General features: G+C 36.6%; 1 protein-coding gene across 5 annotated transcripts in view; it reads right to left on the reverse strand.

Moving 5' to 3' along the window:
* Window positions 1–26,198, reverse strand: part of MEMO1 (mediator of cell motility 1) — a 146,280-nt gene that overhangs the window by 58,711 nt on the left and 61,371 nt on the right. For 4 of the 5 annotated variants that reach the window (XR_004228478.1, XM_026454747.1, XM_026454748.1 and 1 more), the window contains exons 2-3: window positions 22,184–22,265; window positions 11,471–11,539 (exon numbers count right to left, since the gene is read on the reverse strand). Coding sequence is in view for 4 of the 5 variants with exons in the window: in XM_026454747.1 (XP_026310532.1) it covers window positions 11,471–11,539; window positions 22,184–22,265 (151 nt within the window). In the remaining variant the exon portion in view is untranslated. Of the gene's footprint in view, window positions 1–11,470; window positions 11,540–22,183; window positions 22,266–24,946; window positions 25,090–26,198 lie in introns of those variants that run through there. The other variant, XM_031934152.1, reaches the window with a different exon arrangement.

Below are 26,198 nucleotides of genomic sequence, written 5' to 3' on the forward strand. Positions count from 1 at the left end.
GGATGGCCTTTAAAAGAATCATATTCAGTACTTGGAAATACCAGCTATTAAGTAATATAGTAAACCAAACCACTATGCATAAAATAATCTCTGTATGAACAATGACAAGGATACAACAGGTTTTCGGAAGCTGTATTTTATTAACTGGATTTTACACATTTAAGCTATTAAAATTTCAAAATTCTAACACATTCTAAAATAAACTTCTAAGATCCACCATGATTTTAATAAAAATACATAATAGCATAAAATTCTAAATATCTATACAAAATATCCATTATAAAAAGGCATTCTGAAAAAGCTATTTCCGTATTTCCTCCATGGTAGGGTGAAAAAGGCATCTTGTTGAAAAGAATTCTATATAATAAGCTTTCTCTATTCCCATTCAAATAGAAGTCATTCTCAAAAACAAAGAAACTAGATTATGTGTTATTTGCACTGTAGTCTACAGAAAAGAACTGAGCTAAAGTGTAGCTTAAATCTGTACAATCTCTTTATCTTGACATTAAGAGTAATGTTAATTTCCTCTCATTCAGTCAAATATCCAAACCTGCCCTACAATCTGAATTCCAAAACTATCAATCTTCTCTGTTCTCCAATATTCACATGAACCAACCTTCTCACATCACATACAAAACTTACAGACTTATAAAGCCAAAACTATTTGAAGAAAACATATGATATGCTATGTAGTTAGAAAAGTATTACGGATTGCTCAATTAATGAACAAAAGCTGAGAGATGAGCTAGTTCTTTTGTATCAAAAATTTGCAGGCCAGGGAATGTGTGCTTTAGCAATATATTTATTCTTATAAAATTCTATTACAGCTAAGAAAATTAACCAATTATTGGTTTATGTTACTTCATATATTGCAGGGAGGGACGGAGGAGATAAAGCTGTGCATATTAAGTTGTTCTGCTATGAAAAAAAAAAAACAAAGAAAGTTGTGGATAAGTGATTCTCAGTTTAGAGTCCCAGAACCTCCTTAAGACAGCACACACAGCAAACATGAGAGTTCATCCACAGGCCATTTCTGGTCAGAAGCAGATTATCCTTTTCTTTAAGTTCAAGGGTACCTCTCTGGGTCTGTAATATAGGTAAATTACATGTTGCCAAGGTTTGGTGTACAGATTATTTGGACACCTAGGTAATAAACCTAGTATTCCATAAGTAGTTTTTTTATCCTCATCCTTCTCCCACATTCTAGCCTCAAGTAGGTCTCAGTGTCTGTTTTTCCCTTCTTTATGTCCACATGTTCTCAATATTTAGCTCCTACTTATGAGAACACACAGTATTTGATTTTCTGTTCCTGTGGGAGTTTGCTTAGGATAATGGCATCTAGCTCCATGTTGCTGCAAAAGATATGATCTCATTCTTTTATAGAGCTGTGTAATATTACATAGTGTACATATGTACCACATTTTCTTTATCTAGTCTACCACTGATGGGCATTTATGTTGATTCCACGTCTTTACTATTGAGAACAGTACTGCAATAAACACATGTGTGCATGTGTCTTTATGGCAGAACAATTTACATTCCTTCAGGTACATATCCAATAACGGGACTGCTGGGTCCAGAGTTACTTCTGGTTTAAGTTCTTTGAGAAATCGCCACACTGTTTTCCACAATGACTGAATGAATTTACACTACTACCAACAATGTGTAAACATTTCTTTTCCTCCACAACCTTGCCAGCATCTGTTAATTTTTGACTTATCAATAATAGCCACTCTGACTATTATCAGGTGGTATCTCATTGTGGTTTTGATTTGTCTCTCTCTAGCGATTACTGATTATGAGAATTTTTTTGTATGCTTGTTGGCCACGTATGTATCTTCTTTTGAAAAGAGTCTGTTCATGTCCTTTGCCCTCTTTTTAACTGGATTGCTTTTTGCTCATTAATTTAAGTTCCTTATAGAAGACAGAATCTATCTTTCTACCGCTCTTCCTTCAATATGTTATTAGCACTGCTAATCCTCACTTCTTGTCACCACCTCTATCATCAATTCAAGAACCATTTCAAAAAAAAGTCAAATCTATAGATTTCTAAAGAAGAAAACTAAAAGATAGCACTCTGGTCACCTATCTTAACAGCACATAAATAAATGACACTTTTTTTTAAATTAAAGGCTAATGTGGGCTGTAGATAATGGTAATTCAGAAATGTTTAGGTAACCTGACTAGGGCCAGGTAGTACATGAACCAAGAATCAAATGAGAAAGGGCATTTTTCTGATTGAGGAATATATGAAAAGACAGACAGAAAAAATATTTAACATCAGAGCACTCCTGGAAAATCTACAACACACAGTCAAAATATGAAGTGATTTTTAAAATAACAATTTAAATTCAAGGCATACATAAATTTCCTAAGTGTAATAAGGTTCTAACAATAGCCAAAAGATACACTGCTCCAGAAATAAACAACAGAGGTCTGCCAGAAGCCTAATTAACTCTTCTGATACCTGACTACTTTCCTTATTTGCCTTTTTGTCTGCCCCAATCTAGATGAAGGAAAAAGAGCCCCACCAATCTCAATTAACCAACTGTGTACTCTACAGATTCTTTCTGGTTTGGTAGAAAACTCGCCAATAGCCAAGTGAAGTTCCATATTTGATTAAAAGAAGTAATAAGAAAAAAAATGTTTAAGTCTCCTCAATATAAAACCCTTAAAAGCAATATATCCAAAAACAAAACCAGAAAAAGCCAAATGTCATTGAAAGGAAAGTAAAATGGGGCATTTAAACCAGTAGTCATCTCAAAATGGGTCTCTTTGTTAGCTAAATGCTAACAAAAGAAAATGAATAGTGTACATTGAAGTTCATGCATTTTCTTTGTTAGAATGCTAGATCCATAAACACCAAGGCCACAGGAATATTTTGAAGAGAAATAAATAACAGAGGCATTAGAAGCAATGCCACTTTCTCTCCCTTTATTTGACTGCAAGGTGCTTTGTCTTTAAAGGCGTAACTTTTCAATATTAGCACATCGTCATTGTTGATACACAGGTTAAAAAAAAAGCCTTTAATATGAAAAAACTGGGGGAGGGGGCAAGATCAGTAGGCATTCTCTTAGAAATAAATGCACTTCATATATAATAGCTATAATAAAGAATTCACATTTGTGGAGTTGCAACGATGAATGTAGTCTGTGCACCCAATGTATAAGCTGCCTGAGTGTGTACCCTCATGACTGTTTATTCAGCTACTTAGTCCAAATAATGGAACATAAGTAATTTTGTAAAGGTGTTTCACAGGAAGTGAAGACATTTTAACCAAAGAAAAAAATGTCATTTGGCCCCAAAAAGCATTTTTTTTTGCTCTCTTTTTCTGTCCTGCAAGGCTTTCTGAAAAATATGTATCAAAATCAAGTTACTACTACCTAAGTACATCCTGAATTCTGAGATTTTAGAGTTTTAATAATAGTCAACTACCAATATGGAAAAGAACTAAAATGTATCATTTTTTAAATTCCTTAAACAGTCAAAGTTATTTTCTGGAAACATAGATCATATCACTTCCCTTGCTTAAAGACTTTCATGGCATTTCATGGTCACAGGATAAAATCTAGAATCCTTAAAACGGGCTCTGCACTCTCAAATGCACTAGCAAATTAGCTATTACTCTTGCCCACCTTGATCATAATACTTCATGTATACTGGTCTTCTTGCAGTTCCTTGATAACACCAACAACTTTGCCTACTTCAAACTTTTTAAATCCATGTTTTGTTCCCCTTTTTAAGCTTGGTTAGCCTGGCTTAAAAAACATGTTCCTCGGTCGGGTGCAGTGGCTCACGCCTGAAATCCCAACACTTTGGGAGGCCGAGGCAGGCGGATCACGAGGTCAGGAGATCGAGACCATCCTGGCTAACATGTTGAAACCCCATCTCTACTAAAAATACAAAAAATTGGCCAGGCATGGTCCCAGCTACTCAGGAGGCTGAGGCAGGAGAAGCGTTTGAACCTGGGAGGCAGAGGTTACAGTGAGCCGAGATTGCGCCACTGCACTCCAGCCTGGGCGACAGAGCAAGACTCTGTCTCAAAAATAAATACATAAATAAATAAAATATCTGTTCCTCAGAGATACTTTCCCCAATACCTTTCCCACAATTTAAATCAAGTCACCCTCCTAAGATCTATAATAATAGTTCTCAAACTGCGAACTCTGGATTCCTGGTATTCCTCAAGACCCTATGCAGCAGTCCATAAAATTAAAACTATTTTCATAAGAATGCAAGGAAGTTATTTACTTTTTTCATCTGCAATTACAGTGCAAAGGTGAGGGGAGCATAAAACCACTGGCCCATTAGAACAAAGATCAAAGTAGTATAATCAATATGTACTAGTAGTCTTATTTTTTAACCTTACTCACACTAAGTTTAAAAGGGAGGGAGTTCCTAATTTCATTAAATCCTGACTCTTGAGTAGGTATATTTTTAATATTCTATGACAAAATGCATTCAATCTGTGGTGATAAAACATTTCTGCTGCATATGGAAGTATGTCTCAGGAAAAAGCAGTCGTGTAGTTGTGAGCTGTAAGCCGAACCAGACATTTTCCTCATGGAAAAAAATTTTTACTTCAAAAGATGACTGTAGATAAATTATGGCTATTCCAGTTTAGGTAGCTGGCAGAAGATTCCTCCAAAGTGAATGGAAGTCAGGCACGGTGGTTCATGCCTGTAATCTCAGCACCTTGGGAGGCTGAGGTGAGAGGATAGCTTGAGGCCAGGAGTTCAAGACCAGCCTGAGCAACATAGGCCACATCTCTACAAAAACAATTTTTTAAAAAACAGCAGAGCATGCTGGCACAGGTCTGAGGTCCTAGCTACTCAGAAGGCTGGAAAAGGAGGATCACTTGAGCCTGGGAATTCAAAGCTACGTGAGCTATGATCATGCCACTGACTCCAGCCTGGGTAACAAAGCAAGATCCTGTCTCAAAAGGGGGGAAAAAAAACAAAACAGAATCTAGTACTTTAAAGAAAATAATATATTTGTTGTCAATGATGAAATTGAGGTTTTCAAGTGAAAATCAGACTTTCATAAAACTTTTATCACTGTAAGCTTGATAGCCTCCAAAGAATTAATGATTTTGTCTGATAAAATACATGGTGACATTAAGAAATGTGATTTTTTGCCAGGCGCAGTGGCTCACGCATGTAATCCCAGTAATTTGGGAGGCCGAGGCAGGTGGATCACCTGAGGTCAGCAGTTTGAGACCAGCCTGGCCAACATGGTGAAACCCTGTCTCTATTAAAAATACAAAAATTAGCAGGGCGTGGTGGTGCATGCCTATAATCCCAGCTACTCGGGAGGCTGAGGCAGGAGAATCCCTTGAACCCAGGAGGTGGAGGTTGCAGTGAGCTGAGATTGTGCCACTGCACTCCAGCTGGGTGACAAGAGCAAAACTCTGTCTCAAAAAAAGAAAAACAAACAAAACAAAACAAACAAAAAGAAATGTGATTTTTTAGTATCATATAATGAAATACCAGCATTGAAAATATCTACATAACACAATAAAAATTTTCCCAATGTTCCACACATTACAAAATGATGCAAGCATAAAAGATCCATTCAAACTGTAAAATAGACAATGAATTTATAAAAAGTACAAAAATTCAGCTAGGCACGGTGGCTCACATCTGTAATCCCAGCACTCTGGGAGGCCGAGGCAAGTGGATCACGAGGTCAAGAGATCGAGTCATCCTGGCCAACATGGTGAAACCTTAAAAATTCAAAAATTAGCTGGGCATGGTGGCGCACGTCTGTTGTCCCAGCTACTTGGGAGACTGAGGCAGGAGAATCACTTGAATCCGGGAGGTGGAGGTTGCAGTGAGCTGAGATAGTGCCACTGCACTCCAGCCTGGTGACAGAGCAAGACTTCGTCTCAAAAAAACAAAAAAAAGGACAAAAATTCATTGATAGGAACTTCAGATTTCGCATTATAACTAACCTTTAAGAGACTACCATTTGTTGAGTTTTGGTGTAGTATTAAAGAAAAATATCCACAATTATCTGAAAAGGTAATTACACTACTCCTCTTCCTTTTCTAACTACATATCTGTGTGAGGTTGGATTTTCTTCATATACCTCAACCAAAACAAATGATCACAACAGGATGAATGCATAACCAGATATGAGAACATAGTTAATCTTCTTCTATTAAGCCAAACATTAAAAGGAGATTTAATAACTAGTAAAAATATGACATTTTTACATTTTGTAAAAAAAAAAAAAAGTAAAGCAATGCCACTTTTCCCACTATCTTCTATTAGAAAATGTACTTCTCATTTTTAAAAATGTTTTTATTAACCTCTAATTTGTTTACTTTTTAAAATAATTTTTAAAGTATCTCATTTTAATTTTGAATGCATTCAACAAAGGTAGATGTGGTCTACATTTGGTGTCCTTAATAAGTTAGAAGTATACAGGGTTCCTGAAACCAAGAAGTTTGAGAACCACTGTATTTCACTTTCAGCTTTTAAATTAAATTTTTAGTTTTTAATAAGATATCTATATTCATTATCATATGCTTAATATCTATCTCACCTACCAATTTATCAGCACAGAGCTAAAACCATGTCTGTTTTATTAATCGCTGTGTCTCTAGCACTACCACATATCTGGATCATAGCAGTCACTTAATAAACTTTTAAAATAAATATGCTTTAATTTATTCATGCATTTCTCTTGGAAAGCAACACCTGAAAACCTTTGCTACTAATTCTTTATAAAATAGGGAAGTTTGTTTGTAAACAATCTTCGTTATGACCTCAAAAGCTGCCTCTCACACTCCCCATTAAGTTATCAGCCCTAACAGTTACTGTGAAAAGAAAAACCTTGGCCAGGCGCAGTGGCTCATGCCTGTAATTCCAACACTTTGAGAGGCCAAGGCAGGCAGATCACTTGTGGTCAGGTGTTCGAGACCAGCCTAGCCAACATGGTAAAACCTTGTCTCTACTAAAAATAAAAAAATTATCCAGGCCTGCCTGATGGCATATGCTCGTAATTACAGCTACTTGGGAGCCTGAGGCAGGATAATCACTTGAACTCAGGAGGTGGAGGTTGCAGTGAGCCAAGATTGCACCACTGCACTCCAGCCTGGGTGACAAAGACAGACTCCATCTCAAAAAAAAAAGAGAGAAGAAGAAGAAGAAGGAGGAGGAGGAAGAAGAGGAGGAGGAGGAGGAGGAGGAGGAGGAGAAGGAGGAGGAGGAGGAAGAAGAAAAGGAAGAAGAAAAAGAAGAAGAAGAAGAAGAAGGAAGAAGAAGGAAGAAGAAAAGAAGAAAAGAAGAAAAGAAAGAAGAAAGAAGAAAGAAGAAAGAAGAAGAAGAAGAAGAAGAAGAATGAAAAATGTTATTAGGCCCTGACCAGTCATATTATATATCAAAGAACCATTCTGTCAGTTTAAGAATCATTAGTCCCCTCAACTTGTAATCATTTTTGCACAAATGCTTTTAAATTTTATATTTTTCACCATTAAAATAATATATCCATTTCTCATATAAGAAAACATATGCAAACTATTAGCATCCATTACAATAATTTATTTAACCTTATATAGTACATTCTCTTTTTTTCCCAATTTTACACAATTTTATACCCTGCTTTTTTTATTTAGTCAATGCACTATCAGAAACTTAAGACTCTTTAAAAAACAATGCTGCTGTAGAAAACTTAACACATTTAACTTTTTCCATTTTGGGACTTACTAGGATAGAGCTTGCAAACGTGAATTTCTAAGCCGGTAATTATATACATTTTTATGACTCAATATATATTATCAAATTACTTTCCTAAAGCGTTAACCTGATATAGCCCATTGAAATGCATTTTTTTTAATAAAAAACTAATTTTGCCATAATCTAGCCAGTTCTGGATTATAGGAATTACACAACTGTATTTTTTTTTTTTTTTTTTTTTTTTTTGAGGCAGAGTCTCGCTCTGTCGCCCAGGCTAGAGTGCAGTGGCGCAATCTTGGCTCACTGCAAGCTCCGCCTCCCGGGTTCATGCCATTCTCCTGCCTCAGCCTCCAGAGTAGCTGGGACTACAGGTGCCCGCCACCACACCCGGCTAATTTTTTGTATTTTTTAGTAGAGATGGGGTTTCACCATGTTAGCCAGGATGGTCTCCATCTCCTGACCTCGTGATCCGCCCGTCTCGACCTCCCAAAGTGCTGGGATTACAAGCATGAGCCACCGCGCCCGGCTGTATTTTTCTTCAAACTGTTTATTTAAATTGGCACTTCACTACTGTTTTTATTTCCATTTTTTTAGAAAAATAAAACATATTTCCATTTTTATTAATTACATTTACTTCTCGTAATTTCAGTTCATATTCTTATTATGATGAGTTAGCCTCTAAGTACTAAGAATTTTATGATTTTTTGATATTATCCTTTGTCATTTTTTTTGCAAGTATTTTTCCCATTCTGTTCATCACTTCCACTGGTTACATTATGACTTGAGTTATTTTTTCATGTAATTTAATTACAATTTATCATGTTTTATACTCTTCCCAACAATGTCTCATAAACATTAAGACATATTGTGTTCCAAATTAGCTGTGGCTTGAAACGCCTCTCCAGATATGTTAATACCCTTACTTAACTAGTATTTACTTTGATGGATGATGTTAGCAGAGGTTCTAAACCAATTTCTTTTTCCAAGCTGCTAGTCAGCATTCTAACATCAATTTTGGAATAATTGCTACCTGTTATTTGTAATGCCTTTTAAAATCATATTTGTATCCCCTACCCACTTTTAAATTCTGGAAAGTGACATAGTATCATTTACATTTTCAAAAGATGATCCTGGCTGAAAAATAGAATGCAAATGGATTAATGTGGAAGTTAAGAACAGAAAGTGGTAGTATAGAATTTAACCTTTCTCATAAAGATGTTCTTTCTCTACTTTCTCAAAGCACCCTAAAGACATTATAATTCCCAGAGAGTGCCTCTTTCAAGAGAAATCAACTGTGACTGTCAATTATTAATTTTACACTTAGACCTTAAAATTTATTCATTCAGAATTCAATTATTATATATTAATTACAAAAAATAATTTGATCTGGCTGGGCACAGTGGCTCATACCTGTAATCCCAGCACTTTGGGAGGCCAAGGCCTGACTGCAGATCACCTGCAGTCAGGAGTTCGAAACCAGCCTGGCCAATGTGGCGAAAGCCTGTCTCCACTAAAAATACAAAAAATTAACTCGGTATGGTGGCGTGCACCTGTAGTCCCAGTTACTTGGGAGGATGAAGCAGGAGAACTGACTGAACCTGGGGGCAGAAGTTGCAGTGAGCCAAGATTGCACCACTGCACTCCAGTGTGGGTGACAGAAGCAGACTGTCTCAAAAATAATTAATTAAAATAAAATAATTTGATCACATCAGCCATCATTTGCCTCTATTTCTACTCATCTTCTTTATCTTCCTCTTCTTAGTCCTTGGCGCTCTTCCATTTTTTCCTCTTTCCTTTTGCCTTCTTTCTCACTTTCCATTAACTTATTGAACACATACTTCCCACTTCTACGAACATAAACTCTATACCCCTCTACAAATTCCTTAACCTAATTTAACTCGGGGTGTCCCACCAGCACATGAATTTTATCAACAAAACTTTTGCCAAATAGAGGAAGGTTTCGAAAAGAAAAAGCTGTTATATAAACTAACTTTTATTATAGCTGCCTTACAGGACCAAGTCAAATGAAAGAAGCTTATAAAAAATCTTTTTTTTTTTTTTTTTTTTGAAATGGAGTCTTGCTCTGTTGCCAAGCTGGAGTGTGGTGGCACGATCTTGGCTCACTGCAACCTCCCTCTCCCGGATTCAAGCAATTCCCCTGCCTCAGCCTCCCAAGTAGCTGGGACTACAGTCGTGTGCCACCATGCCCAGCTAGTTTTTTTTATTTTTTTTTTATTTTTTTGTATTTCAGTAGAGACAGGGTTTCACCATATTGGCCAGGCTGGTCTTGAACTCCTGACCTCAGGTAATCTGCCCGCCTTGGCCTCCCAAAGTGCTGGGATTACAGGTGTGAGCCACCAGGTCTGGATTAAAAAATCATTTCAATTTAACTTCTATTTGCTCTTATTCATGAAATTACTTAAGATTATATATTAAACATGTATCAAGGAATAATTGTGAACAATGTTCCTCAAAACATCATAAATGAGACAGGGCTAGCCAAAACCTCACCAATTTATAAATATTATTGCTTTCTTTTTAGTAAAAGCTTGCCAAAAGTAATTTTCAATGAATTATAATAAAATGTACAGACAATGCTACATAAAAATTTGAAAGAACAGCTTTTTTGTTTAAAAACTTTGAATGAACTGCTCAAAGGCAAGTGGGCTGTGCATGATTTTCTTTATTAAATCATGGCTGCTATGAGCTATTTCTTTTGAACAACTATACTACATCTCTACTAATTCAGACCTAACAATCAGTGTTTGACAGAACTAAGATGATCACTTTACCTATTCACATAGCTTATACATCGGCAAACTAGGGCCAGATATTGGTTCATAGCTAGTAAATTAACTGTGTAAATAAAATGAGTGACTATTCCCAGCAAAACCTCTTGTAAGTTCACAAGTTTCTTATAGAGTAGTATACTATTAAAGGAGTCTCAAGTTCCCAGGAAGTTTTTCTTTTTTTTTAGCTGATTTCAGAGCTGTCATTGAATTATTAAGACTTAATATGCCTCAAACATCATATTAAATTCACTGTCAGATTCTAAAATATTTCAAATACCTTATCCTGTCAATGACAAATTATCCTTTCAGTAACCACAATTTTAACAAGTACAATAAAGAATTTTAAATTACAAAATGATTAAAACAGATCAGAGGGCTTTGTATTTTTCTTAAGAATGCTCGTCTCTGGGTTTTCTTTTTTTTTTTTTCTGAGACGGAGTCTCGCTCTGTCGCCCAGGATGGAGTGCAGTGGCCGGATCTCAGCTCACCGCAACCTCCGCCTCCCGGGTTCGCGCCATTCTCCTGCCTCAGCCTCCCGAGTAGCTGGGACTACAGGCGCCCGCCACCTCGCCCGGCTAATTTTTTGTATTTTTTTTTAGTAGAGACGGGGTTTCACCATGTTAGCCAGGATGGTCTCGATCTCCTGACCTCGTGATCCGCCCATCTCGGCCTCCCAAAGTGCTGGGATTACAGGCTTGAGCCACCGCGCCCAGCCATCTCTGGGTTTTCAAAGAAATATTTAAAAACAAAATATTTAACCTTCATAACTAAACATTTTACATGCCAAAGGGAAGGTAAAAACCAGATGTTCAAACAACAACGAAAAAGTATTGAAGTTTTCGGTAACCTATATAAAGTATAGTAAAATTCATCAAAAGTCAAATCCCTCATGAAATTGAGTACATAATAACAGTAAGTATAAAAAGCAAATTACTTCTATCACAAAGCAATCAATTCTCAAGCTTCTCCAACTTAAAACAAAACTATATTACTTACGTAATAGACGGATCCACTTGTTTATAAGCATGGGCGGCACAAGACCCACAGTACGTATATCCTGCATGGCTACAAAACAAAATATTTTTAAACTTAATCATCAGATTCAAAATCAAGATATTCTAGAAAGAAAACCCTTTGAAATAAATACAGTAACTACGGTAAACACAACAGAATTGAGAGCGTACGTTAAATAACAATGTAGTTAATGATGCGACTTCTAAAAGAAATTAGGAAACACATGATCTATACTGTGTTCTAATTCTAAACTTTAAAAATACTTTGTAATTTTTTTTTTTTTGTCTGAAAGACAAATTTACAGGCGTTCAAGGTTTACTTGAAGTTGCTATGTAACACGATTATTGAGGTTGGTTTTTGGTTTTTTTTTTTTGAGACAGAGTCTCATGTCGTCACCCAGGCTGCATGCAGTGGTGCAATCATGGCTCACTGCAGCCTCAACCTCCCAGGCTCAAGCAGTCCTCCTGCCTCAGCTTCCTGAGTAGCTGAAATCATAGGCACATGCCACTATATATGGCTCATTTGTTATTTTTAACAGACCTGAGTTCTATGTTGCCGATGCTGGTCTTGAACTCCTGGGGTCAAGTGATCCTCCTGCCTTGGCCTCCCAAAGTACTGCCATTACAGACATAAGCCACCACACCTGACCTATAATTGAGTTTTTTTATACTCCTCTTCAGTAGCATTAGCAGACTATTACAGAAAAATCATAAACGAACAGGAAGTCAAGTCAGACCAAAACAAATACCCCACAACTATTATAACAACTCACTTCCTTCTGTGTCTTTAGAGATAAGATAAAGACAATTATTCTTATTTTCTCTCCATACTATTCTTCCCTTTCATCCTCTGGTCTCCAAATTCAGTCAATTCTCTTATCACCTACAGAATGACTGTTTCCTGGTCTCAAAAGGTATATGAAAAAATAGAGATATATACACACAATGGAATACTCTTCAGCAATAAAAAGAAGTGAACTACTGACACTCAAAATAATTATACTTTTTTTAAGGGGGTAAAAATAAATACGCTGAACGGAAGAAAGTCAAACAAAAATAGTTTATTCTGTATGATTCCATTTAAATAAAATTCTAGAAAATAGCAAGGCATGGTGGCGCATGCCTGTAGTCCCAGCTACTCAATAGGCTGAGGCAGGAAGATTGCTTAAGCCAAGTTCCATATTATAGCGAGCTATGATCGCACCCACACTCCAGCCTGGATGACAGAGTGAGATACCACCTCTTAAAAAAAATATATATATATATATATATATACACACACATATTCTAGAAAGGGGAAGAGGGGGAAAAAGAGGTACAGAAAGGAAGAATTATAAGGGAACACAAGAAAACTTTTGAGGGTGATAAATATGTTCATTTTCTTGATTGTGATAGTTTTACCCGCATACATAGGTCAAACATCAAATTGTGTGCTTTAAATGTACACACTTGTATGCCAGTCATATCATAACAAGATTCTTTTTTTAAAATGGTCCTAATCTGAACTAGCTTAAGATACGAAAGGAGAAAATGAGAGTCACAGCAGTCTACCACAGCAATACAAGACAGTAGTGGTGTTTAATTGGGAACTCAATAATATGGAACATACACTAAGCTCACTGAAATCAGTGAAGGCCTTAATTAATGGTAGTCACTCTAGCCCTATACCTCTGGTAAAGGAGCCTATAAAGTTGCCTCAAAACAGCAATATTCTCACAACCCAGTTCTGATCTTAGCCAGAAGGAAATTTAGTAGTCCTTTGGCTCAGCACACTCAGTTTTGATGTCACCCTGTGCTAATTTTGATAGTAGAGCCTAACCAGGAGACCTATTTTATTGTTACAACTCCAATCTCTGAGTGCCTGAGACCTTACTACTCACTGCTTCAGATTCCTAACACCTGGTTCTTGATCATAATTGGTTCTCTTATGAATTTAGAAGTATGCCATCCTGCCTGTTCATGTGGACCTTAAAACCACCTGGTCCATCTGGATCTGCCCGACTCTATCTCAAACCTTAGCGACATCTCAGATTTTCAACACTGCCTTGAAATTTTGCTCTCAGTTGTCACTCATATACCATCCCTTCACTTCCTAATCTTTACAGCTTAAACTGCTCCTTCCACCTTAGATCTGCTTTTCAGACTAGTTTCTCTTTGTCATTCTTAAATTTAAAGGCTCTAATCCCTAATCCATACTCTGATCTCTAAATCAACCTTTCTTTCTAGTCTGAGTCTCTCCCATTTCTACCAATCCTGTTCCTGACCAAGCTCAGTTCTTAACATCCAGAACGTCTTCTTAGAAACACTGGATTCTTCCCATCACTGCATTCCACCCTGGGTGACTGAGCAAGACTTTATTTCAAAATAAAACAAAAGACAAGAAAAGAAAGAATCATTGGATTCTTTACATATGGCTAGGACAGAAATCATAAGAGTACAAAGGACATTAAGGAAGGGCATGAAGACCAAAGGAAGAACATGAGCAAATGTCCAACTACATAAGGTAGATGAGAAAATACAAGACTGGCCAGAGTAGAGGAAGAGAGTAATGATAAGCCAGAGTCAGGTAAGGAAATAAGGGCTTGATAAAACAAGATACTGAAAAATGCTGTGGGCTCTTGGGCAGGGGTGTGACAATATCAAACTGTTATTAGTCTAGTACTGAAAAGCAATGGCACAAACTAGCAATTAGAGGCAGCACGGTGTTAACAGAAGCTCTCTTGAAAATTGTGGCAGTACTATACCTAAGCATGAGGTACTAATGTCATGGTCTGGAACTGTATCAGTGCTGGTGAGCAAAGAGAAGGGAATGCTAGAGTCTAAAAAAGAAACAGTAACAAATCTCAGTGATTGAGCATGGGAGATGATGAAGAGGATAATGATAATAAAAGTAACATTTACTGACTACTTACTATGTATCACGCATCTTCTATGTACTTCAAAGTATTAAATCATTTAATATCCACACCAACCATATGAGGTAGGAATTATTATTATTCTCATTTTACAGATGAAGAAACTAAAACAGAGAGGTTAAGAAATTTGCTCAAGTTTACATAGATAGCCAGTGACCAAGTAAGGACTTAAGCCAGGACTGCCTGGCTCTAGAATACATACTGTTACCCACTATAAGAGATCTTTACATGTTTGAAGGAAGAAAGGAAGAAGTCTGTGGCATAGGAAAAGCAATAAGCCTGAAAACAAGAATTCTTACAGAGCCATATACCCTATAAAACTACAAGAAAGGATGAAACTTTTGAAAACACCATCAGCTAAGGTAAATACATGATTAACAATGCAATTCAGATTTCATGGTTTCTCCATTCAGAAGCTGAAGACTTCCAAGTCTGCTTGAAGTAAAGACAAAACAGTTACAGGGAGAGAAGGAGAGTCTTAACTTGAAAAGGTCTTAACTTCGAGGCTACACTGCAGAGTATTGAAAAAAAAAAATCTTTCAGTGCACTGTGCCTCTTTACCCCACCACAAAGAACTCTACTTCATCAAAGGAGGAAGAAGATAATAATCAAAGAAGATAATTTCTTGTACTTTCCTTTATCCTTGCCCAGAAACATTGTAATGAAGAAATTCAGAATAATAACCATCAAATCTCACTACAGATGCTGTTTTCCTACCCCTTCTCTCTTGCTAACAGAATCTACGATTCTACACGTATGTGGAAACGTTTTATCAAGAAACCATTCACAATAAAGGAGGCTTCACTAAAGAAATGGCTAAAGTTTTTTCTTTTGTGCATAACAGCCAGAACAATGAAAATTTAAGCTCTACAGATATTCTAATATGCACTGTAAAAGTGTGTCCCACTTAGTTTTATTTTATTTTTATTTTATTTTTGAGACAGTCTCACTCTGTCACCCAGGCTGTAGTGCAGTGGCCCGATCTCAGCTCACTGCGACCTCCGCCTTCCAAGTTCAAGCTATTCTCCTGCCTCAGCCTCCCCAGTAGCTGGGACTACAGGCGTCCGCCACCACGCCTGGCTAATTTTTCTTGATGGGGTTTCACCATATTTGCCAGGCTGGTCTCGAACTCCTGACCTTGTGATCCGCCCACCTCAGCCTCCCAAAGTGCTGGGATTACAGGCATGAGCCACCACATCTGGCCTATCTCACTTAGTCTTTTAAAAGCTCTTAAAGTCCTTCATGCAAAAAGCCATCCCCAACCAGCTTTTCCAAGTCACTGTTTCCCAACCTAATATATCATGAAGGCAAACACAAAATTATGCTTAATACCTACAACATTTTATTAGGCTAAAACCTTGCCTCTAAAAAGTGATCCTTCTTTTAATGCTTTTGCTCCTCCCTTTGCTCCTACACAGCAGACTCTTTACATCAGCAAGACCAGTTCCTGACACCAGAATTTCTGTTTTTCCCTGTGGAGCTGCAATCAAGTGAGGATGGAAAGGCCATTCATTGCTCATGAACATTTACTGGTTAAGTGACAGTTTCCCACACAGCAACCCTGCAGTGTGGTTATAATTCAAATTCTTACCATAGAAAAATGAACAATTACTACAGGACACGGATTTTCCCTTGTTCATTCTGAGACTTTCAAGGTCACAGGTGAATAGTATAAATTGTCAATGCCAAGAGTCTCCCACACATCCTATGTAAGGCTTTTCATCAAAGAGGATACAGGGAATAATAAAGGAATACTTAACTAGGATTCAACAAGGTCAGGTCCAGTAGTCCTAGTTCTACTTAATAGTAGCAAAATGCAAAGTAAAAAGATTGAACTAGATGAAATGAGAAGACTGAACCAGATGAAATGGGAAGATCTCCTCCAACAATAAGAAAAGTCACAAGATCTACTTAAGCTAAGGTAAGAGCTACAAAGCCAGAAACTAAATTAGAAAACTTCTCTGAACAGATGGGATCAACTTGATTGACAAGTGGCCCTATATAATTCGCAAATGCAGCAGCTTCCACATTGCCTCTCTCAATTTTATTTTGCTGTACCTAGTTTTTTATTCTTTTATTTTGTAGGCATTGCTCAATGGCCTTCAAGATTCCTGTTTTGATAAAAAATATCTAAGTAGATAATTATGCCCAAAAAAAGTCCAAGTTACATAGTTATTATTCACAATATTTTCTTTTTACATAATAGAATCTCATAAATATTAAATAGCCTGAGCTAAGGAGAGTTATTAAAGTTATTGAAGTCAAATAAGAATAACCATAATGTTGCGTACCTAGATATTTTTTATACTGTCATATAGGATTTGAGACTTTGACATGAATATCCTATGGCTTAGTACAAACAATAATTAGAGACAAATAAGCTGTGCATCCTCAGTAACTTGAAGAACTAAATAATGTACGAAGATTCATTGTCTCATGATATCCAGTGGTACAGCACTGTATAAGTATGCTTCACTACATACAAACTGGTCTTCTATATACATGCTTTTTAGCATTTACATTTTTTAAACTAATTTTTATATTAAAAGTAATACATGCACACATCAAAAAAGTCAAACAATAAAGGGTACACAATGAAAAGTGAAAGTATCCTTTCTTCCACTCTACTCCTACTAGGTTAACTAATATCAAGTCAAACTCTTTCTAGGTTAACTAATATCAAGTATTTTAAATGTATAAGGGTGGCTTCAATATTCAAAGTACCTGTTTTATAGTAAAAAAAAAAAATCCATCATGTTAACCAATTATTTGATTATTTTTTATATTCAGTAAGTTTCTTAAGTGATGCATATCTGTACAATTTCATTCTAGGGGTTGCTGACATATTTCTGCACAGTACAAGACAAGCAAGAAGATTGGTTTGAAGATATCTGGAAGTCATGTATAAAGGCTTTTCAGACTTTTAGCTCGAGATCATTTCAACACATATCCCTGGGACACATACTGTCTCCTACACATCAAGGTAAGGTAGTTCTGACAACCACAGTACATTTCTAATCAAATTAATTTCTTTTAAATCCTCCAAATGTGCCTGCCTTATGTCACATAGATTAGAATTCATTAAGACAGAACAACAGTTCTGTCAATGTTTATTCTTTAATGATATTTATTCTATTTAATCTATATCAATATAAAAATGAACAATATTTTTAAGCACTTTCAAAAACTTGCCATTTTCACACAGCCTAATTAGTTACAACTATATCCAGGTTGTGAGTTTATTTAAGGTTTCCATGATATGATTTATGCCTATAAAGATTAAAAAAAACTAAGAAAATCAAGTACTAGAGAGCTAACATTTATAAAACTTAAAGTTTTTGATTAATGTGATTTTTCTAATTACTATATAGCATAAGACCCTTTCATGCCATACAACAATAATTTCTTTTCTTTTTCTTTTTCTTTTTTTTTGAGACAGGATCTCACTCCCATCACCCAGGCTGGAGTGCAGTGGTGCGATCTCAGCTCAGTGCAGCCCCAATCTCACGGGCTCAAGCAATCCTCCCATCTCAGCTTCTGGAGTAGCTGGGGCTGCAGGCACATGCCACCACACCCAGTTAATTTTTGTATTTTTTGTAGAGGGGGTTTCGCCATGTTGCCCAGGCTAGTCTCAAACTCCTGAGCTCAAGTGATCTTCCCACCTCAGGCTCCCAAAGTGCTGGGATTACAAACATGAGCCACTGCACCCAGTAACAATGAAATATTTGTTTTCTACCTCAAAAAAAAGGTAACCTTGGAAAGGAAAATAATTACTTCTGGAAACCATATAAGATAAAACTTGGCTATACTTAAAGTCTTTCTATGTTAACAAAATAGAAATTGCCTATGAATGCACATTTATATACGTTTACATTTATATATGTTTTTATATGTTTATATGTTTATTATAACATTTATTATACATTATATACAAAGTCAGTATGTAACAGAAACACACCAAAGCCAAAACTATTTTCAAATATCCATTTTAAAATCTGGGGTAACTTGGAAATCAACATATTTGTAATTTAGGCTAAAACATTCCATTTCCCAGGTCACTCCCAATGATTCCAATTTAAAATTAATTACAAGAAGGATACAAGTCTGGCAACTTTTATATGAAGACTAACCTCAACTTAATTATATGTTGATTCAACTTAGCTCCCAAATTTAGAACAAGTTTTAACTGGAAAGGTAGCATACCATAATAGTCAAATACCAGCAAATTGATGAAATGAGAATAAAATGTCTTGTGAGTTATTATAAAAAAATTATTATTAATCCATTGTTTCTCACCTAATTAAGGATCTCACTTAGGTAAATATCCCCTCGTATCCCTGCATCAATTTTTCTTCCCCTACTGACTCACTTCATATACAAACACTTTACAATCTCACAAATGAAATAAAAATCCTCCTTACCACAGAGACATTATCCTATTTCTGTTTTACAGCAAATTCCTCAAAAAACTATCTATACTTACGTCTTCATCGCCCTCACCTCTCATTCTTTCCTGAACCTACTCCAATAACACTTTCATTTTCCACCACCCAAGAAAAGAAACTTTTCTTCTTAAAGTCACCAGTAATTTCCACATTGCCAAATCCAATTATCAATCCCCATCCTCACTGGCAGCATTTGATACAGCTGATCACTTTTTCCTCCCACATACCTAAAAAGGTGGCTGGTCCAAGGGCCTAGTCCTTGAAACTCTTCTCCTGTTTATCTTTATTTTATTCCCTAGGCAACCATACCCTCTGTGATGATACATACTAATAAAGCCCTTATTTCTATCTCAAGTCTGGTGCCTCTTTGTACTCTAGATTCATATAGCCAGCTGTCCATTCTAAATCTCCATTTGGACATCTAATAAGCACCTCAACACTAACAAGATCAAAACCAAAAACCTAGATTCTATATGAACACTAGAGAATCTACTCCATACTTTCACTTGTCTTCCTCTTATCAGTAAAAAGGTAATTCCATCCTTCTAGGGACAAAATTTAAGAATCATTCAGTCATGATATTTTAAACCATGTCTTTAAAAATATATTTAAACACAGGGTATCTCAGTGGTACAAACAGACCATAGCTCACTGTAGCCTCAAACTCCTGGGCTCAAGGGATCCTCCTGCCTCAATCTACCAGGTGGCTAGGACTACAGTTGCATCCCACCACACCCAGCTAATTTTTGTAGAGATGGAGTGTTGCTTTGTTGCGCAGGCTGATCTCAAACTCCTGGCCTCAAGCAATCCTCCTGCTTAGGCCTCCCAAAGTGTTGGGATTACAGGCGTGAGCCACTGTCCCTAACCAAGTGTCATTCTTGACTCTTCTTTTATCTTGTTGGTCCAACCTTTAAAACATATCCAGAATACACTACTTCTCATCATATCCGCCTCAATTCCGCAGTCCCAGCCACTGTGTCATCTCTGTTCTGTAATTGTAATTGTAAAATAAGCCTCCTAAACTGGACTCCCTGTTCCCACACACTATAATATCCATACAGCAGCAAGAGTAATCCTTTTCAAACCTAAGTCAGATCATGTCATTCTACTGCTCAAAACTTGTCATGACTTGCCATATCACTAGAACAAAAACCAAAGTCCTTATGACTACAAAGCCTCTTCATGATCTAGCCCTCTGCTGCCTATCTCATCTACCAGTCTTCCCCTTGTACTGCCACTCCAGCTGCACAGGCCTCCTTGCTTCTCCTCAAACACACTAAGCATACTCTTGCCCCAGAGCCTTTGTGCTCACTGTTCCTCAACCTGAAACCCTCTTCCCCCAGGTATCTGCACAGCTTGCTCTCTCACATCATTCAGACTGAAATGTTGCCTTACCAGGGAGTCCTTTTCTTACTAATCCTATATAAAACAGTAACTCCCTACCCATACTGTCACTCTCAATCCTCTGTCTGCTTTATTTTTCTTCTTAGCACCCATCAGCACCTGACACAGAATATAATTATTTGTTTGCTGCCTGTCTTCCCTAGTACCAAAATGCTAGTACCACAAGAGTAGCAATTTTGATTTACTCAAAAAGCAGCACAAAGAAGAGCACTTGGCCTTTAGCCTGGTATGTAAATGACTAAATAAATGGTAGCAAGTCATTTGCTATAAGTTTTATAAAGATTAGTTCATTTAATCTTGTGTTAAAAGCGTTAAGGAAATACTATTATTATTCCACCTTTACCAGTGAGGAGCTGAAGTCCCAACAGATAAAAAAGGTGCACGTCACATAGCTTGGAAGTAGGAGTCAGGCTCCTGCACCCACTAAATGAGATCAAATTAGATATACAAATAAGGCATTTAACAAAATATTTGGTATACAAAATGCCTACCATTAATAGTAGGCTATTTATGTGTATTTACTATTTACTCATTTAATTCTGATATTGATTAAAAATGGCTATTACATATTGTCATCACTATTTACTATTTATCAGGGCACGCACCTTAACCCAATAGAAGTCACAAACAACATGCTATGAGATAAATGGCGCAGAGTAAACCTTCACTCTTTTCAGAAAAAATGTTATCATGTGTTTCAAACAATATGTTGTGAAGGCTAGCTCTGGAAACCAAATCAAAATTAACTGAATTCATATCATACACAGACACACATCATTAACTGTGTATGTGCTAGCTTGCAGTTCTAAAAAGCAAACTCTAAAATTCAAAGACAAAATAATCAGATTTTCTCAATTAAAAAAAGATACAATCTACCCCTCCTCAAAAATTAAGTTGCTATTCCATGTTGCACCATACTATGTTTAATATATCTTTTTCATTATAAATTAAAAATCATCGGGATTAAATTCGATCTCTTTAATATTTAAAATAGAACTTATTCATTTACAGCAATGACTACCGAAATTGTCAAGTTTACCTAATGCAAAACACCCTTTTCTTTAAAAGTCAGTTTTATGATCAAAAATACATTTTGAAATTACTGCATCTGAGGAACTAAAGTAGCCAATTCTTTTTTTTCTTTTTTCTTTTTTTGAGATAGTGTCTCACTCTGTCACCCAGGCTGGAGTGCAACGGCATGATCTGGCTCACCACAACCTTGCCTCCCAGGATTAAGCGATCCCCCCACCTCAGAACCCCGCCACCGCCACCCCCCGTAGCTTAGCTGGGAGTATAAGCGTACTATCACACCCAGCTAATTTTTGTATTTTTAGTAGAGATGGAGTCTCACCATGTTGCCCAGGCTGGTCTCAAACTCCTGACCTCAAGCAATCCTCCCACCTTGGCCTCCCAAAGTGCTGGAATTACAGGCGTGAGCCACCACACCCAGCCAAGGTAGCAAATTCTTTTATCCTTAAGTTATAGTGAAAACCCACAAGAATTGTGAAAATTACTGAATACAATTTCTTCAGCTCAATACAGGCTTTAGTTTTTAATTTTTAGTTCAATCTGTAGATACTCATTTACTAAAAATAAACATACAAAAAAGATTTTAAGTAGACTCTTAAAAGTTACAGTGCAGGCCAGGCGTGAGAGAGAATGAGGCGGGTAGATCATTTGAGGTCAGCACCAGCCTGGCCAACATGGTAAAATCCCGTCTCTACTAAAAATACAAAAATCGGCCAGGTGTGGTGGCACAGGCCTGTAGTCCCAGCTGCTCAGGAGGCTGAGGCAGGAGAGTCGCTTGAACCCCAGAAGCAGAGGTTGCAGTGAGCCGAGATCGTGCCACTGTACTCCAGCCTGGGCGACAGAGTGAGACTCCTTCTCAAAAAACAAAACAAAACAAAACAAAAACAAAAACCAAAGACTTACGGTGCAATAATGGCTCTAGCAGGTCTTTTTGTAGACTGTACTTGAGAAAGCCAGCCTTCTAGCTGTGCATTCAGCTGCGGTCCTATAAAAAGACAATGACAAAATTAGAGTCAGCAAAGCAATGTACTACAGATAACCATACATGGCATAAAGCCCTCACTGAACTTACGTGGGACTATACTAGCTTAATGAGCAATAGGATCATAAAGCTATTATGTTAGTGGGACGTTAATGTTTGAATTTACCAACTGCACAGTCTCTAACAAGCCATACGAAAAGGCCAAATTCTGACTAAACAAAATTTGCTTTTATCGATTTACTTATTTACAGCTGTCTTCATTTCAGAGCAATACAACGTGATTTACAAGTTGAGGCAATATTTAAACAAAATAAAATAGGAAGCAGAAGACTCTCAGTATATGAAGAGGAAATAATTGAATATGTTATAGAGCACCAAAATCTGCTCTACAGATTAATCACTGAAATGACATCCACAGAAGATGATCTTTTTGAGATATGTGTATTTACTATTGATCTATTCTTCCCTCCCACTCCAGTCCCCTATTCTCACAATGAAATTGATAACCAGTAACTACATTACCTTAAAAATCTCAATTTCAAGGATCTCAGCTTCTTTACTCAATATACTATACAGATCTTTCCAATTCACTACCAGAAACCTGTTAACTCCAACAGACCCTACACATTTTTCCACTCTCCTTCGTTTCTCTTTACTTCTTACCTAGCCTGAGACTCAAAAATCCATCAACACAATCATTTCCTTGCCTGTGGCCTCACTCCTCTGCTCCTCTCTCCCTCCATCACAGTCAAAACATAGTTTAAAACCAACTTTCCACTTAACTCAGTACTTTTACCTGAATAGCTGAATGAGACTGAAGAGAAATACAACCATATAAACTTTAAAATAATAACCATAAATTTCAGCAGACCCCTGAAATGCTCAGAAATCCTATCACATTAACGGAGTGAATCTGCTCTCCTATCTTTTAGAGAATTAACTCATAGCTTCTCTCTTCACCTTAAGCCTCAATACTTCCTTCATCCCCTTATCACTTCCAGAAGATAACTGATGCTTTTCATTTTGTCAAGGAAAAACAATCAGAAGTTGGCCCAAGACTTTCCCAGTTTAAGCACTGGAAGTCCTGCATTCTGAGAAACTGCTAAATCACAAGCAAACCCGGATGTTGGCCACCCTAAATTCAGAAGATAACTACTTCATCTTCCCACCACTTATTCTGCTTTCCCTCCTATTCCAACAAATTGTCTTTGTTCCTATCAAGAGTCAAACAGTATTTCTGTACTGGACTCTATTATTTTTTTCTTTCTCAAGGATTCTGCTCCCATAACTATTATAGGTCTCCTATACCAATTCTTCCCTTTTTACTTGATTATTATTAGCATGCAAATGTGTCATACTAACACTGATTGATTTCCCTTCAACTACCTCTCCATTTTGTTGGTTCCCTTTACAACAAATTTTCTTGAAGAAATGTCCTCACTTCCTTCCACCGCTTGCCATCCATTCTTTCTTTTAAAACTTTTAATCATTAAATATTTAAACATTACAAAAGAATCTAGGTAATAACATAACAAACACACACATACCCACTGCCTAAATAAATTAAATCTTAACATTCTACCTTATTTACTTAAGATTTCCCTTGGTTAAGAAATAAATGGATCTCTTGCTGATCCCTTTGTACACCTGCCTCCTTAGAAGTAACCACTTCCTGATTTTGATGTTTATCATTCTATTCTACTTTCACTGTATATGTATCAATAAACAATACATGGTATTGTTCTGCATGTTTTCAAATGTTGTATCAATATATTGTACATATCCTTCTTCTGCAACTTGCTTTAGTAATTCAACATTGTTTTTGAAAATTACTTAAGTTGACATATGCTGCCCTAAATCATTCATTTGCAAAGCTGTATAGTATTACACTATATGAATATAGCAAAATTTATTCACTTTCCTACTTACAAATATTTTGGTTGTTGCCAATATTTCACTATTAATACATACTGCCACAAGTATCCTATGAACATGTGTTAACAGTTTCTCTAAAAGTAAAAGTGCTAAATCAGAGGGTGTACTCTTCTTCAATTCGACTACAACATTGCTAAGTTGCCCACTAAGGTAGCTGGATCAACTTATCCATCAGTATACAGGCAAATGAAAATTTAAAATAGGAGGCCTAAATCTACCTGTACTCCCCCACCCCTTTTACTTAGAGGATTTTCTTTCAAAACCTGGTAAATTCTTTCTCTGCCTGCTTAGAGATGTATGTAAATCTTTGTAAAAGCTAGCCAGCAGCCCAAAACTGCCTTTCTCAAGAACCTTATAGCCATCTCTTTCAAATGAGATCATCAAGAGAGATGGCACCCTTATCTCCCAGTTTCTGTGGGAGGACAGGGTGTCTAACTTTGGCAGGCCATCTAGTTCCAAGTTGTAAAATTACATCCTGTCATAAAGATATGAGTTCATTTTTCCTTTAGAAAAGGCCAATCCATTCACACACAAGTTTGCTCCAGTTACCAAGTGAATTTAGGATAAACTATGTGACAAATGATGGTATCATGTCCTGTTACTTGAACACTATCTACTATTTATCTTGAGAACATTTATGTAATGGGTTGCATCTACTTCACTATATGTAAGGGTGAGCATTCTTTTGGTCTTTGCAATCTTTTATCAGATTGCTTGTGATACACATGTCGTTCTGGTTTAATACTTACTCAAAACTGAAATTGTTTCCTTTTTCTTCTGCCTTTGAAGAGATGTTTTCTGGGGCAAGCTGATTTTGGTTTTAATTGTATTTCATCATTGCTAACACAAGCAATTTAAAGGTTCCCATTCCTCTACATCCTTGCCAATATTTGATACTGTCAGGATTTTTCATTTTTGTCAATCTGAGTATGAAATGCTATTTATTCCTTTTTAAAAAAATTTGTATTTCAATAACATGCACTGAAATTAAGCATCTACTGATTTTGGAAATCCTTCTGTATATATTTAGAACGCTACACATAAACAGGTCAAGTAAATCCGTAAATTGCCAAAGTACAAAAAAAGTCTGACTCAGTGATTAAACGATGGAGTTCATCTTAAAATCGGAATTTAAGAACAGTTACCAAAAAACTTATACAAAGTAGTTTCATTATTAACTTAAGGAAAAATAAGTCACAAGTCACATAATGACGTTTCAGTCAAAAATGAACCGCATATTCCATAGTGGTCCAATAAGATAACAATACCGGGCCTGGAGCGGTGGCTCATGCCTGTGATCCCAGCACTTTGGGAGGCCGACACAGGCGGATCGCCTGAGCTCAGGAGTTCAAGACTACCCTGGCCAACATGGTGACACCCCATCTCTACCAAAAATACAAAAAACGTCCACAACACAGTAAGTTTACAAAACCAATGTGAAAAACAGATAAAAGCAAAGAAAATACACCTGAATTCATCCACCCCACTGCCACCAACCTCACTTATCTTTGAATAAGATAATTAAGCATATCTATTTGTTACATATGATTGCTTAATTACCTATAAAGTGTCAAGTAAAAAGGCGAATCTGAGTTCTTTCTTTCACAGAGACTAGCCAATACTTAGCAATATGGTATCCTTGATACATGAAGGATGTAGAAATATGTGCTTTGGTTTTCAAATACCACTGGATTTGAAGAAACACAGATAAATGGAAAAAGAAAAAGCATTGCTAAATCCTAGCAAAACTACTTAATGTTTGCGTGATCCTGCCCTTAAGAGGGATAAAAGGGCATTTACTTTTTTGGATAAAACAGTAAAAGTAGGTTCCCAAAGAATTAAGCTGAAGTATTTCCTCAAGAAATAAATAATAAACAATGAGCTGTAGGAAATTCAGTAACACTTCTATTTGAATGCCACTTGACTCAAAGAATATTTTCCAAGTAAGTTTATTTGCATGGTGACAAAACCAGACACTAAATGCGCGCGCGCGCGCGCACA

The sequence above is a fragment of the Piliocolobus tephrosceles genome, chromosome 15, assembly GCF_002776525.5.
Source record: "Piliocolobus tephrosceles isolate RC106 chromosome 15, ASM277652v3, whole genome shotgun sequence".
NCBI classification, from domain to species: domain Eukaryota; kingdom Metazoa; phylum Chordata; class Mammalia; order Primates; family Cercopithecidae; genus Piliocolobus; species Piliocolobus tephrosceles.